The sequence below is a fragment of the Caloenas nicobarica genome, chromosome 5 (genome assembly GCF_036013445.1).
Source record: "Caloenas nicobarica isolate bCalNic1 chromosome 5, bCalNic1.hap1, whole genome shotgun sequence".
Taxonomy (NCBI): domain Eukaryota; kingdom Metazoa; phylum Chordata; class Aves; order Columbiformes; family Columbidae; genus Caloenas; species Caloenas nicobarica.
In genome coordinates, this window is record NC_088249.1 from 15,137,946 (window position 1) to 15,153,608 (window position 15,663).

The 15,663-nt window shown below is 43.5% G+C and overlaps 1 protein-coding gene across 3 annotated transcripts in view; it reads left to right on the forward strand.

Moving 5' to 3' along the window:
• SYNE3 (spectrin repeat containing nuclear envelope family member 3) overlaps positions 1 to 15,663 on the forward strand; it is a 69,126-nt gene that overhangs the window by 18,002 nt on the left and 35,461 nt on the right. For all 3 annotated transcript variants that reach the window (XR_010606248.1, XM_065635252.1, XM_065635253.1), the window contains exons 2-4: positions 8,461 to 8,618; positions 11,561 to 11,733; positions 12,175 to 12,484. Coding sequence is in view for 2 of the 3 variants with exons in the window: in XM_065635252.1 (XP_065491324.1) it covers positions 8,475 to 8,618; positions 11,561 to 11,733; positions 12,175 to 12,484 (627 nt within the window). In the remaining variant the exon portion in view is untranslated. The remainder of the gene's footprint in view (positions 1 to 8,460; positions 8,619 to 11,560; positions 11,734 to 12,174; positions 12,485 to 15,663) is intronic.

Genomic DNA, 15,663 nt, shown 5'->3' on the forward strand with positions numbered 1-15,663 from the left:
ATGTTTTGAGGAGTTAGTCCTTGAGCTCTTCTTCTAAAGGGGCTAAAAGATACTGTGCCCTTAGAGTATATTTATGTACTTGCAAATGACTATTTCCAACAAATGTTTCTAGTAAATACTTGACTCACAAGGTTTATTAGTTTAAAAGCTGTGTGCTTGGTGCCCCCAGGTTGCACACAATTGCTCACTCAGAAACAGAGGCATTTGACTGATGGTCAAATAAGATTTAATGCTGTTTTTGTAAGAGGAAAAAAAAAAGTATGTGCAAAAAACCCTAGAACCAAATGTGGAAACAGTGATGTGGAAGAGGAAGGTATGCAGAGTTGGATACAGATTAACATCCCGTAGCCCTGAGCACCCACATTATGCTTGTTGGCCTCTTCAAGACATGGGATTCCTGCAGAAGGCAAGTTGTCCCACCTCTGGCATGGATCCTTGCTTGGAAGTGCCTGCTCTTGCACTGACTCCCCAGGGAATCACAGGGCTCCAGGCCCAAGGTGTTCCACCAACAGCTTGAAGTTCAGTGCAATGAATCCTCTCTCCTGGTGTGAGACACACTCCTGAGTCCCAGCGTGTTTGCAGGCCCCATGCTGAGGCCGTGTGCTCTAGCAGGGCTTGAGGATCTTCTGGGTATCACTGGCTTGAAGGGGTGGGTGGAGGACGTGGGTGGTGGAACCGCGACAGCGTGTGCAGACCACTGGAAGTGCAGCTACAGTCTCTAAGAGCCCTTCTCTCCACCACTCCATGTCCCTAAGTACACACTGATGCTCTGTGTTCACCGCTGAACCCCTTCCAACATGTGTCTGTAATCTCTGGGTCAGAGATATTGTCCTTTTAACTGTAACAGTGCTCCTACTTGCTGCAGGATGCTGTGAAAGCACGCTCCTCGTGTGTGGTTTAATGCATTGGGGTCCTGGTTACTCATAGCTCATAAGAATGGCCTTTGGGACTTACTGTGTGATGAATGGCACACAAATGAGAGGAGCCACTGCCAGCCAGCCAGGGAAGATGGACAATTTCTTACTATGGTTGTGATAGCAAACCAAAATTAAACAGTGCAGCTGGGGTATTAAGAAGCTCAAAGAAGAATTACTTGGGAATAGTCTACAGAGCAAAACTAATTTGCAGTATGTATTTGGCAAATAGTTAGAAATAACCACATCTTTGAGAAAATGATGTTGTCCATACACAATATATGGCCAGCAAAAGAGGTACAATTTATCAGATACATGATTCACTCTGAATTGTTCACTGATCGCTTTCCAAGAGGCAGATACCACAGAGGTTTATTAGTCAGTACATCAGTGCTGTGACTGGCACCCAGTACTGAGGGATCGTACAGTCTGTGGAGGACAAGTGGGAGATAATTAAATACATACATTCTAGCCTCCAGAGACTGTGAGACTAATGCTGTTGGCTTGCAGTGCTTTTTTGTTGGCTGACTACTGGTGAAACTCTTAGGAAGCTGAGCAAAGCTGAAACCTAGCCCACTTCAGCAGCTGGCGACAAGCTCACAGGATGTACATTGCTGCTGAGTCTGCAAGTACCTTCCAGGGGCAAATTCTGAAGCAGACACCCCAGATCTGAAGAATGTCTGCTCAAGTTTTGGACCAGAGGTGTTTAACCTGTGACTTCCCAGACTAAAGAGTCTGTGAGCAGTAGCTGGGAAAACTAAGCCTCTTGTCATTAAGTTTAAAGTCACTAAAGAGAGATGTTCATCTCTTCAGAGACACTTGAAGGGATACCTCTTAGAAAAGGTTGAAAAGCACTGTCTGCAGTGTTTATTGCTTGAATTATCATTTTTGTTCTTGTCCTTTCAAGTATTTCCTTACATGCTTAGAGGCAAGAAACAAAAGTGCCTTTGAACCTGAGATGTTAACCTGTAAAAGGGATAGAGATAGAGTTACTCCTTGGCTGGCCAAATGAGTAAATGCTCTGAAGATTGTTGAACACCTCAATAATGTGAGGGTAGAAGATCAAAACCTAAACCAGAGAGATATCCAATACAGATACAGTCTCCCCGATGGTAAAAAGGAAAAAAGAAGAACAAACAAACAAAAGACACCACACCTGCATTTTACTTATCTAGTTGAATCACGATAGACCTGCCTGTCTCCTCGCGTGACCTGGGACTGCAGAAGTGTGCGTATGGAGTTTATGGAGTGGTGAGAGATTTGTAATTAAGAGTCCTCACCTATACTTTTTACTTCCAAACTACTTGATGATTAAAATATCAAAACTAAAAATGCTATGGTCAGATCTACTGATTGTCATTCCTGATACTAAAAGGGAAGGTAGCCCCAGAACCCAGCTCTGCCTTACTTGCACATGATGATTCCATTCAGAAATAGAACTGTTTTAAAATGTTGATTGCTCTTTTAGGAAATTTTTTTTAGACCTGAGAATTATGTATTTTTCCCAGCAGTCTTACAAAGCAAAAAGATAACCCATTTGCCCTGGCTCTTACTAAAGTCTGAAATTAATCTTTAAACAAATGGTTGGAAAAAATCAGTCTTTTTCAGAGTTAGCCTGCGCAGAACATGACTTACAAACAGTGTTTTCTCTCTGCTTTTCAGTTTTTTGGATCAAACAGATGGTAAATTGTCAAGTGTGATCATGTTGTGGCAGAGTGTCTTGCATTAGCCATAGGCTTCATATGGATTGTTTTGTAAGGGAAAGGAAATGGTTATGATATGCCTGAGTGCTGTATGTACTCATGATGTTAGCATTCCTTGGCTGAAGGGGTTGCTTGTAAACTAGGATATGGATGTGTTTATTCCGAAGAACTATTTATTCTTTAGAACATTAATTAGGGCAAACAATCACTGACTGTCATAAACATTCACTGCAAATAACGTAGGAAAAGGCTGTGTTGGAAGATGGCCAAGGTGATAGGATTAGTGTTTTCAGCCTCTAAAATATTATTCTGGCAGTAACTACACCTTTTATTTGCAACCTTGAGGGCTTCTGCACCTACTCAGGCAGTTTAACTCAGCTTTACGTGGGTGCAGCTACCTGGGAGGCTTTCAGTCCCTTGGCTGGCAAAGCATCAGGTGCTGGTAACGTGATTCAAAATAGCTCCTCTTGGAGCAGACCAAGAATATTCAGCTTTGGAAAGACAATGGTGAGTGCTTCACCTCTCTGATCTGTGCCAGTGACGGACCCTTGGCTCCAGCCTGAAGCAGATGGGTCAGAGCTCCCCAGCTCTGCTCCTTCCCAGAGCTCTCTTTACACTGTCCAGGGAAACTGAAAAGTTATTAAATTATCCCAGGAGTCAAGCAATTCCCAGAACCACAATTGCTTCCACATTCATGCCTTTGTACAAAGTTTGATATAGTCCACTGTTGTTTTGTTGTGGTTTTTTTTTTCACGTTCAATCCCTGAATCAAATGAAAAAGATTATGAAAAGTTTGAAGGATTTCAATAATTGGAAAACAGTCTCCCTGATGCTGAGTGATTTGAATTTACTGGAGCATTTTTGTATGTTTTTTATGAACTGGGTTTGGAAACTAGTCAAGTAGGACGTGAGTATTGGAATCCAAGACATACTGAAACCATTTAAAAAAATCTGTATTCTATAAGTGTAGGGTTGAAAAGAATGTGTAAAATGGGAGTGGTTGTGAGAGACATTTTAAGAAGTCTTTAAAAAAAAACAAAAACAAAACCAAAAAAAACAACTGCATGACTTGGTAGAGAGAAAATAGTACATTAGGAAACATTGCAAAATAATAGGATAATCCCAACAAAAAGACACTGCATTTGCAAAATAACTTTAAAAGCTCTCAGTAGCACATTACAAATAATAAATAAATCTTGCAGTACTCCAGTGAGAGTTATTAGATGCACTAGAAAGATTGCTGAAGTGGCTGTACTTGAGGAAGAAGCGCTCGGAGAAGTGGCGCAGGGTGGCTCACGCGGAGGGTGGCCGGTGCCTTTCACCGTGCCAGGGCCTGTGTGGAGACCCGGCATCGCCACCTCCCTGCATGGCACTGCTGCTATGTCGTGGCTTCAAGAACTGTAACACGGAGCAGTCAGGTAATGAATTGATTTGCTTTTCCAGTGAGATGGCTCCGAGACCACGGTGGATCCAAGGCTGCCTCTGTATCTCTTCAGCCCAGCCCAACACAAATGGGGCACAGCTCAGGAGCTGAGCAGATTTTATAAGCAAAACCCAGCCTGCTGTTTCTTTGGATCTTGTTAATTCATGTCGGGATATGGGGCCTGAGGCCTGTGGGCAAGCTATGGGGACAGGGAGCGTGCGCCAGCTGTCCCTCTCCTCAGGGAGTTTGGGAACAGGCGGTGGGTCACCGTTCTGACTTCCCTCCTCGCTACATGGTTTTGTGCCTGGATGAGCGAGGCGGGGAGGACTGATGCTGACTTCAGACCGGTGTGTATGTTGCCACAGTGGGTTCGTCTTTCCCTCTTCCAGAAGTGCGGATGTCCCGTGCAGGGTCACTGAGCTGCAAGTGGCCCAGTACAAGCCCTGCTTGTGCTGCGGGTGTGCGGTGGGTCCAGCCAAGCGGCTGGGCGAGAGCTGAGGTGTTGTGCCCTCTGTGGCACTGAAACACGTCTGCCTGCCCAGACGCTGCCAAACAGTGTTGTAGGGGCCGTGGAGGGTGATTCAGAGAAGGTAGGAGGACTAGTGTTGTGGGAGAGGTTCAGCTAAAGGATTCTGGAGCTGATCTGTGTCTTACATTCCCTGTTCTTGACACCAGCTTTTGTAATCTCTAGACGTGCCACAGGAGCTGTCTTGGGTCAGTTGTGCTCAGCACCCTGAAATACGCTTTTTCCTTACCTTTACTGACTGACCGCATTATTATATTTGGACAAAGAAAACTTGCTTTTGTTCAGCATCTCATTATCTACGCCAGAATTTCTTATGCATAGTTATTACCCTCATTTAGTAACATATGTATAGAGATGTTAAACGCTTTCGCGGCATAAATATGCCTTCCCTGGTATGAATTAATATACCAATTCAAGTGGCATTTAAAGGAAAAGCTGTTTTGAACAGCCACATGCATTTGAAAATGACTATGATAAAAATAATTTTGCACAAATTGCTCAGAGGATCACACCTGTGATTAAGCGGAGGCTTTCCCTGGCACAGTGGGTCCTAGTGACTGAGCCAGTGGCCTGGGACGCGCCGTCGCACTGAGGTACGGGTGGTCCTAGTGGGTTGCTGCTGGTGCAGGTTGGTCCATGAATGCTGGTTTGCACAGCTGAACAGGTCTGTCCCAAGAGCTGCTACATCTCCAAAAATATCTGGTACTGATGAGAGGCCTGTGTTTCCTGTCCAGAAGTATTGTTCAATCATTTAGTCCCAGTAATGCAGCAGAAATGGGGTAAATACTGTTGATTCATTAACACTTATCCAGTAATCATTTATCCCAGCTTTAGGAGCATTTGCAAAGAAATTACAGATAGTGCTAAATTTCAGATAAGAGCTGTTCTTCCTCCCGAGCAGAAAATAAATCAGAAAACATAATTTTTCTTGCAGATATCAACCCACGCTCTTAGCGATAAGGTTTAGTTTTAGGTAGTCGTGTGAGGAGCAGGGAGCTGGACTCCATGACCCTCATGGGTCCCATCCAACTCGAGATATTCTATGATTCTTTGCCTTTAAGGCCTGGGAAGGATGAGCGGGTTACAGAACAAAAGGTTGCCAGGGTGCTGTAACTGCTTGCTCCAGCCAGGGTCTGGCTGCCCACCAGAAGGGTGGAAGAAAGGGCAGGACTCAGGCAGTCTCCACAGTAGCCCAGGACAATGTCAGGTAGTGCAGATTACCATGAAATCCCTCTGTGCTAAACTTGTCTTTATGGTGCTCGGTGTAGGAATTACTTGGTCAAAATCAGTCAACAATGTTATGCAGGCATTTGGAGTAACAAAGCGTTTCTCTTCCTTTGCAAACTGGTGATCCTAAGAGTGAAATAACATTTTTCATGGCTTTCCGCATTGGCTGCTTATGTGGAATGCCTGTGTGTGGGGTGCGAGTCTGTGTATCGGGGAGTTTTGGACAGAAAATCCTTGTGCTCGGAGAGCAGCATGAGGGCAGAGTGTGAGCGGGGTTTTCTTCATGTTAGATATCAGTAGGTTTTCCACTGCTTCCTAACCATGTTTGATTGCCCTCTACTTTTTGTAAGAAATAGGACTAGGGTAACGTAATGTTCTGTATTGGCTACTCCATGACTGAAGTCCTGAAGCCAGTTTTAAATATGATATGGATGTTGCCAGGAATAGAAACCTCTTCTAGGAAATGAATGCCACTCCTCATCAGTCTATCCAGCAAATGTACCGTGAGTTTTTGTTTCACAATAGCATAAATGGAATTGCCACGGTTTACAGTCGCACATTCAGAGACTATTTGCCCAGAAATGTATGTAAGTATCTTGTAGGGGACAGTCCTTCTACTGCTGCCGGATATAATGAGAAATGTTAATGTGAAAATGAGTTGATCAGTCAGCTGCAAAGAGATGTGTGCTCTTTTCTGAGGGTTGGTTTATTATAGTTCAGAAATGCCAGTTCTGGACCAGTCATAATTGGAGAAGGACACAGCTATCTTGCAATCCCCCGAAAATAACATTACTCTTTTAGCTGGCTTCATCCTTAGGACTCTTGTGATGTAAGTCAATGATTTAACTTTAATTATATACTCTGTCATGTTTTTTATATTTGAGAGAGGGAGTAGCTGTTCCATGCTACACAACCCTCACTAAATCCAGTACATCCTGTTCTTCAATCTTTTCAAGGGGAGGCCATGCTTTTTAAAACTGCCCTTTAGCTCTGAGACTTACAGCTTTGGATTCTGTCTGGTCTGACATCTCCCACTTAGGGAGGAATTCCCTTTTCTGTGCAAATGCAGCTCCTCTGGTCTGCACGGGGAGGTCTGACCCATCCTCTGCTCCACTGATCCCTGCGGGGAGGGTGGGAGCTGCTCTGTGGGCGCAGTTCTATCCCTCTGCTCTGGGACCTGCTGAGCATAAATCTTGCTGAAGGCTGGGAAGCAACAATTTAGATTTACTCTTGCTGGACATCAGTGTGGCCAACACTAATGTCTTGTTTCATCTGGTCTAAAAGTGGAAGAAAATTCACTGTGAGGTAGCAGGGAGGACATCTAATATAGCACGAATCATTTTACTTTGTGCAAGAACCTCAGCAGGATGGTGGGAAGCTTTTTGCCAGTGGGCAGAAGCAGGATGACTCTCCCATGTAAAGAATAAGCTGCTGAGAGTTAAAGTGGTTACAGAACACCACTGGTCCAGCCTCGCCAAAGCCGTGCTCTGCCTCTTGCACTAAGCACTTTCTTCTGTAAAACATGAATCTTCTCATGGAAACTGAGAGGTCTGCTATGGAACTGAATTCTGTGCAACAAACTTGGGTTCAGTAATTAGGCCTCAAACTTTGTGCTGCAAAAATATTTCAGCGATGAATAACAAAGAGGAAGAATATTTTAATTTACAAGAGACGGTGACTGCTTGGCTGGCAGTGGCTGTAGGATGTGGTCCAAAACCATTTAATGTCAATGTCTATTGCTCTGTTCACTTCGGTGGAGCTGACCTACATGGCCCTTTGTTGTGGTTCATCCTTATTAGTCCAGTTGAGCAGGGCAGTGGCTGAGGGTGAGCGCAGGATGGCTCTGCCCTGTTGTACAGGCACAAAGGAGGCCATTTGGGCAGCAAAGAGCTTGTGCTCTGAACAGAGAAGACACAAGAGCACATCAACAGAGCAACCAGCCATCATACCCACCTACTGACTGGGAAGCGACAACAAGAGAGAGGGAGGGGAAAGTGAAAAGCTTGGTGCCTGGCATGGAATAGAAAAGGTGTCAAAAGGAGAAATCCATCACTGTTGATATTGCCATTTGACAGCTCATGAGTGGTTTGTCTTGGCAGCTGCTGGCCAATTCCCATTGTGTCTGTATATCCCGGACTTGCTGCACGTGCATTCAGATGACTTCTCCACGGTCTCAGCAGAACAAGTTAACTGAAGGCCTAGGCACCTGATCCTGATCTCACCAGCTTTAAAGGGTTTATATACCCCTAAGTTAAGCATGTGTTGAAGTGCTCTGGAAGGGCATAGAGAGCATTTTGTGCTGCCTGAGCTCTGGGAAGAGACAGAAAGTGTTTGCGATTGTTGTAGCCAATCTGTAATACAGTACAAACACCAGATTAATCTCATTTGAAAACTCTGAATTAAATCTGTTTACTGTAATGGAGCCTCCCACAGTTCCCCACCTTCTTTTTGTTTCCTGGTATATTTTCATTTAGGAAAGCAGCAGCGTGAATGAGTTCTCTGTGCTCAACCGAATCACGATACGGCAGCATTTTTTGGTATTATCATTAAAAAGGAAAGACACAACATCATTGGCTTTTCTCTCGTGCTCCTTCAGATTGCTTTGGATTCATTCCTGTCCAGGTCTTAACCAAAATCTACTCACTTCCCTGTTTCTTATCCTTTCAGCTTCTTCAAATGCAATGACTCAGCAGCTACAAGATGAATTTGACAGCAGCGTGGAGAATGCAGAAGCCTGGATGAAGGCCATCCAAGAGAGACTGAGGATCAATGACAACACCAAGGGACCTCGATCTGCCCTAGAAGCCAGACTGAGAGAGACTGAGGTAAAGGGAAAAGTGATGTACCAGTTCAGAGGTGACTGTCACTGCTGCCATTGTTAACAGAAGTTATTGCTGTGAATACTGGAGTTTTCTATTAGGAAACTATCAGCTACCCTCGCTTGCTGGAATATTGGTCCTGTGTGGATGGGTTTACATCAGTATCCATTCTCATTTTTCCATCTGCAGAATGTTTACAGACGTTGTAGAAAAAGAGGATGGCAATTTTATGTCACAGGCTTCCAAGCTTTTCAGGTTGATTTGGAAAACTAGCAACAGGTTTGGCAGGTTAAAATGTTTATACTTTCCTATGAGCGTGGTCAAACATGAAACAATTGAGTCACTGCTTGAAATAACCAGATAGTTATTTGCAGAAGTCCAGCATGTAGTATGAGAGAATCAGATCACATTAATGTTATGTCTCCTCCAGGACTCTGGCACTGATACAGAAAGATTGCAGTGTCCTAGTAATGGGCTGTTCTAGAGTAATCCCCTTGTACTGTTCTGTAAACCTTGATGACAAGAGGGTTTACAGCTTCCCTTGATAATCTGTCTAATGAGAAGATAAAAGTTTTCATTGTTTTCCGTTCTTAATCTCTCGTATAACTCTTCTCACAGAGATCCCATTGCAGATTGTGCCTGCTCTTTTATTATAATTTCATGTTCATTAACTTCAGTTTCATTAGATGTTATCTTGTTCTTGTAATCTCAGAGAATGAAACACTCCTGTTTGGCCCATATCTACCATTCATGATTAGAGGGAGTGATGGTATTTCTATGATTAACATTGGAACTATTTTTATACTTGTATTACCTTTAATTCCAACTAGCCTGTTCTTTAAATGAAATAGGTGAATCTTTCCCATCATTATTTACCCAAAAGTCATTCTTTTTGTGTGTCTACTCATGTTTGAACTGCCCATTCTGCCTCAAAAAAACCCAAAAAAAAGCCCCAAAAAACAAACATTGCAGGTTTAAATGGAGGATGAGGTCGTTTACATGATGGTACAGTGATGCCTTCAGCCTTTTTCCTTAACTGTGGATCATTGGAGGCTGGATCTTGCATCTGGCAGTATACAGAGACTGTTCATGGAGTGATGGATGATGGCTAGATTAGCATGTCAGTCGTGAAAATCTGAAGTATTTCCTCTTGCTCCGGAGATGTATTTCTGCCTTTAAATTATTTTCACGCTTTCTTTTTGTCTGGGAAACTGTGATATGTACAGTCTCAAAAAAACATGTAAGAAACACAGGAACTTGAGTAGGGAGAGCAGTAGTTTGGCACAGTGGGTGCATTCTTGGCAGAGATAACAAGATGTAAGGTTTAGAGGTTTGTGGTGGTTAATATGGCCTGAACTGAATGTTGTTGATTTCTGTGGACTTTGGAGGAGGTCTATAACATGCACAAAGTCATGTTAGAGGATTTTTTCAATTCAGACTTTGGAAATTCATCATTCTAAAGAATAACAAGTGTCTGTTCTCTCTTCCTGTGTGTACCTTATCCACCTCCTGCTCCCTCATCCTGCCTCCTTTCTGGCCTCGGTTCCCTGTCTAGCTCATGTCTCCTTGCGATGTGCTCGCTGCTTCACCTATTGGCTGTTTTCAAATCCAGTGATCATTTTTCAGTTCCTTTTTTGCATCTGGCTTGCTTTTTTTTTTCATGCTTCCTTCCTGGGGTTTATTTTCTCTTAATTTGTTAATGAAAATCCAGCCAAAGGTAGCAATCATTTAAAAAACAGATTTCAAAAAGAAAAATGCATGTAGAGCCACTGCTTTCTCTCTGGCTGTTTTTTACTTTCACTTGCTGGAAAATTGTCAGGCTCAGAATACAGCTTTACTCTTAATTTTTTTCTGTCGGGTGACAGCTATGGCTTATATTCTCTTTCTCTGCCCTACCTTTTGCACTGCTTTCCTGGATTCTTTTAATCCCACTTTTCATAGTCACTAGTCCATCCAAACACCTGTTTGTACATCACATGCAGATGTGCTGCGTACATGCCAAAAGAACAATCTTTTCCCAGAATGTGAGACTGGAAATCCAAAGGCCTGTGATTTTTTGTCTCACCTTTGCACTTAACTGACGTCATTTTTTTGAGCAAATTCCATGGGCCTAATCTTTCCAAAAGTAGTTGCTGATTTTAAACTTCTCGGTGTTTTCATTCTAGAAGCCTTTTCCTTCAAACTTGAGAGCCTGCAGTTTGCCAGGAGTTTGTGGAAGAACAGCAAGAAAAGCTAATCCAATGGTGTCAGAAATTTGGATAAAGTGATGCTGATAGCTGACATCCAAATCGGGACATAATTAATCTCTTACATTTTGAAGAAGTTGTGCGGATTTTCCATCTCTGGGTAGAGGAAGAGAATATACTTAAAATTAGATGGCTTAACTTTCTGTTCCTGGCATTCCAATTTGTGTGAGATACACGTTTTCACCAATTCATAGCTCAGCAATTTAGGGTCAAAGCAAAAGTTGGTAGTAGGCAGAAAATTCCACTAGTTAATTTCTCTTGGCTTGTGTTCTGAGCCAACTTTTATTTGCAGTAGGAAGCCTTTTTAATATGCTTCATGATTTCTTATAGTAGAGCTTAAAATTGAGACATTGCAGTGTACCCTGTGGAGATCGCCTCTACATTCTGGCAGGTGGGGGAGAACAACTGGAATGTGGGACACACAGTGCTTTAACTTTATAACTGCGATGGAAACACAGACACCGATATTTGAGAGAAGGTGATCTGGTTTTTGTAACTAACTTAAAATGTTTTTCAATCGCTACATGGTTTTCAGTCCAGTTCTTTAGGATGTTTAAGAATAAACAAATCTGAAGTTCATATTTTCTGTTCAGAAGCTTTGCAGCAGGCACTTCATGATTCCTGGGTAAAAACAGAGTTTAAATGGCAAAAATTATGCGTGCTTTCTCTTCATTCTTTCAGTCTCATTTGTTTTTTTCATAGAAAATACGTGCACTGGAACCAGAAGGCAGCTCCAAAATGGATTTGATTCTTGTGAAGGCAGACGCTGCTCTTCGCAGCATCGGTGAGGATAAGAAGCACGAGGTACTATCTAAGCTGAAAGACATTAAAGCCTTGTGGGAAGAGACAGCCATATACATTACTCACTGCCACAGGTAAGACAAACGCAGTCTTTGCATGACACTGCTGTTTGGTGTGTTGAGGCAGTTGTCTCACACGGTGCTTTCATGAAGTACGTCCTGCCTTTCTCTGCTGTCTGGGTTGTAGATGACAATCGTTGCTAATCCCAGTCTCATGAGCATATGGGGGACTGTGCGGGGAGAGAGGATCGGTGGGACCGCTGTGCTCTCTGCCTTCACAGACAGCCCATCTCATGGTCTTCAATGATGAGTTTGGCCAGGCACAGGGACCTTGTACAGGACATTTCCTCCCCAGAGCAGGGAGGGCCTGGGAAGTGAATCTGGACCCTCTGAAGTCAGAGCAGCTTAAAATTGCTGAGAAGCTTGTCCTTTGCTTTGAAGGCCTTTTGAGCTTGTCAGTGTCCACCGCTCCCATCATAATTTCACCTAACTCATCTCTCTTGCTCTCCCCAACAGCCGTATCGAGTGGGTCTGGCTGCACTGGAGTGAGTACCTGAAAGCCCAAGATGAGTTTTACGCATGGATTCACAACATGAGGGTGACCTTGGAGCCTGACATTGAGTTGCAGCTTGGCTTGAAGGAGAAGCAGTGGCAGCTGAGCCATGCTCAGGTTCTGCTGGGTGATGTCTTAAATCAGTCAGTCCTGCTGGAAAGGCTGCTAGAGGAAGCTGCTTCCTTGTTCAGTAGGATAGGTGACCCCAGTGTTGATGATGATGTTCAGAAGAAAATGAGGGCGGAATATGAAGAAATCAAGCAAGAAGCTCAGGTACACCTATAAAGAGTAGGAGATGTTCAGATTTCACCAACATACAGTATTGTTTGCTATCTGCTTCTTGAGCGATGGGGCTTACCTGGCAGGGTTGCAAAAAGAAACAGAGCTGAGAACCCCTGTTCTTTCAGTCAGTGGACTGTTCGCAACTGTCGTCATGTCCCAAGATAAGCTGTTAATTGGGATGCTCTTACACCGCGCTTCATATTTTTGTTGTTGTAAAGTAACTGCAAGCTGCTTGCTGTGACCTAGTGAATATTGCTTTGGGCCATCTCTGTGTAACATTTGAATTGTTCCTCATCTTTCAGCACGTTAGTGATCCTTGTATAACCAGATGCAGAGTACCTATTCCTGTGGCCAGGGAATATTACGTGTTCACCCTTGTTGGAGGAAGCAGCATTAGTCCAGATCCAGAGCTGTACCCCTGCCTGCAGAACTGGGAAACACAGAGGCTGGGAATCAGCTGTGGCCCAACACTGAGCTCAACCAGCCAGTTCCAGTATCTGGAAGATTTTCACTACACACAGATACTAATCCTTGCCTGATGCTAATCTTCCAGCTTGAACAGTTGTTGAATAGGCTGGTGTAAGACACCCTAGTTCATCTTTCAGTGCCAGCGATTTCCTTTACCCTATTCCTGAGTAAAGATTTCAGATAAATCTCAGAATTTCAGTTTTAAAACTCAGGTAAAGACGGGATTGGCATATGTAGCAGGGCCAAGGGACAGTTATCTGCAGGCAGGCAGAAGAATTCCGTTTCTTTCGAGCCTATATTAACAGAAATACTCAAAGAGTTATTTGAAATTTATATAGACATTTATATAGACACATCTATCTCAAGCATTTAGAGATTAAAATATAGTCTTTTGTCTCACATAGGCTGGTGCAAATACAAATAATTTTCATTACATTGGCTCTGCTATCTACCTCTGTCATAATGTTGCCTTCTATTTGTTCCCACACCTACACCCCAGCCCAGAACTCCAGAACCGGGGCCTGACAGTGATGTATGCTCCCCCTCCCTGGATGCTGTTGTACACAGTTAACTTTAAATGACACTGGAAGAACAACATGGGGATGCTCATGCCATTGCTCCGCTTGCTCTTACAGATACTTTAAGAAAGCCCTACCCCACCCAAACTCCAAAACTATGAAAAAACACACAAGCTGGCACCTTGTGAGCGTGAAATTCAGATATTTTTTAGCCTTAGAGATAAAACTGCTGCTAATAAGTCTTTCCAAAAAACCAGCATATTTGGAAATTCTGTAACTGCAGCTGCTGCAGAGAGGTTGTAAAGCCACCAACAGACTTGCAGCTCAGTGTTGATTATTTTTAAAGGTAGATCTTGTCATTACAAGGCAACTGGCTTTATGAATAAGGAGGTTCCTGGGAATTCAAATGTTGTCTATCTAGATTGCTGTTTAAAATTCTTGTTCACTTCCTTCTAGCCAAGATTTGTCTTTGGCTTTGGAGCAGGAGACAGTCATTAGCTATTTTAATAAGGCAGATCTTTCAAACAAATCATTTGAATACTCAAAGCCAGAATGTAACCTCTCCGAGACTGTTTTACATAGTGTAATTTCTCTAACTGACTTGGATACGTGCTGGTGCAAATGAGATCAGGAAGTGGCTCATAGTACTTAGATAAAATATGTCTTTATGTATCCAGCCAACTGAGACACTAGCAAAAGCTCTTCTTTGGCATTGGTTACAAATACCACATTTCATAGAAGGATGGAGTGAGAGAATGCAGCTAAGAAATCCCTCTTTCAGGAGGTATGGAACAAAGGAGGGAGTTGGGAAGCCTTGAATTTTGCAGCCGAAGTAAATGCAGAGTTCTTTAGCTAGTGCCAAGGTTACAGGCACCTTGGGAATCACGTTGGAAAGAGAAACACTCGTTAGACAAACCTGCCACCTCTTCCAGCGGGAGGGAGGAATGAATGAAAGAGATGCCGGAGTTGTAAGGGGGTTGCTCCGGCCCCCGCGTGATGAGAGCCCGGGCTGCGAGTGACTCGCAGATGCCAGCTGGGTGCCAGAGGAGGCTCCCTGGCCTTTGTAGATCACACTTGTGTTTGAAGAGCATTTTTAGAACCTGTGCAGTTGTCCAGCTCTATCAGAAGGCAAGCTCTTGGACAGTGTTTCTTAAATGGTTTGCCTGTGACATTGCTTCTCTGGTATGAGCAAGTGGTAGAATTTTTTTTTTTCTGTCTTAGTGCTAACATGTGTCCTTATCACTCCTAAATTTTAAAAGCACATAATTTTCTTTTAATTACATTGACAGGGATTTTTTTTAGATGTGGCAGCCATTTCCTATGTGCTTTCCCTTGCCTAGTAAAATAACATGCAGAGACAGATGATTTTTGGTTTTAGCGTAAGTGATGACTGAAGATGGTAAGAAAAGTTACAATATACAGTATGTTAGTATTTAGTCAAATATATCAAATATGTCGGAGGAAATCAAATGAATTTCAGTCCATGTTGTCTCTGTTAACTGAAACCTAGATATTTGTAATGCCAACCTTCATGTACCCTAGAGCACCTAAAAGCAGCAAGAACGGCTACAGGAGCTTTCCGGACTGTACTTGAGATGCCACAGAGGGATTTAAAGCAGGAACTTCCTTTATGTGCTCCAGGTTGCCTTGCAGAGGAGGCTCATTGCTGACTGTCAGGGGAGCTCTGGGGAGAGGGTTTCCTGTGCCTCCTCCACCCCCATGAGTCCCCAGGGCTGAGCACATCCTCCCCAGACACTTCTCTTCCCCTGCAGCCCATGACCAACCCATGGGTTTCCTGTCAGTGCTCTCACTCTTTCCAGGGCTGTGTCCTTGCCTAGAGCCTCCTCACATTAACCGAGAGCACATGGAGATGGATTTTAACACTGCCATCCTCCCTGTACAGCTAACCGAACAGAAGCAAGCAATACCATATTTTCCATCATTAGAAGGTTTCCCTGCCTATCCTCTTTGCGGGGGCTCAGCCAGCTCTTTGTAAGCCTTTTGTTTGACAGCTAGCACAGCCTGTCCAGATCCATGGCATCTCTTCCTCATCCTCACGGACAAGCAGCAGTATCCAAACTGTGCATTCCTTTGTTTCGGCTGAATAGCCTGGCCAGGGGTGCGTCATTTCAACTTCCTTTTTAACTCTCCATATATTAGCATAAGGAGTTTAATAATAGCTCC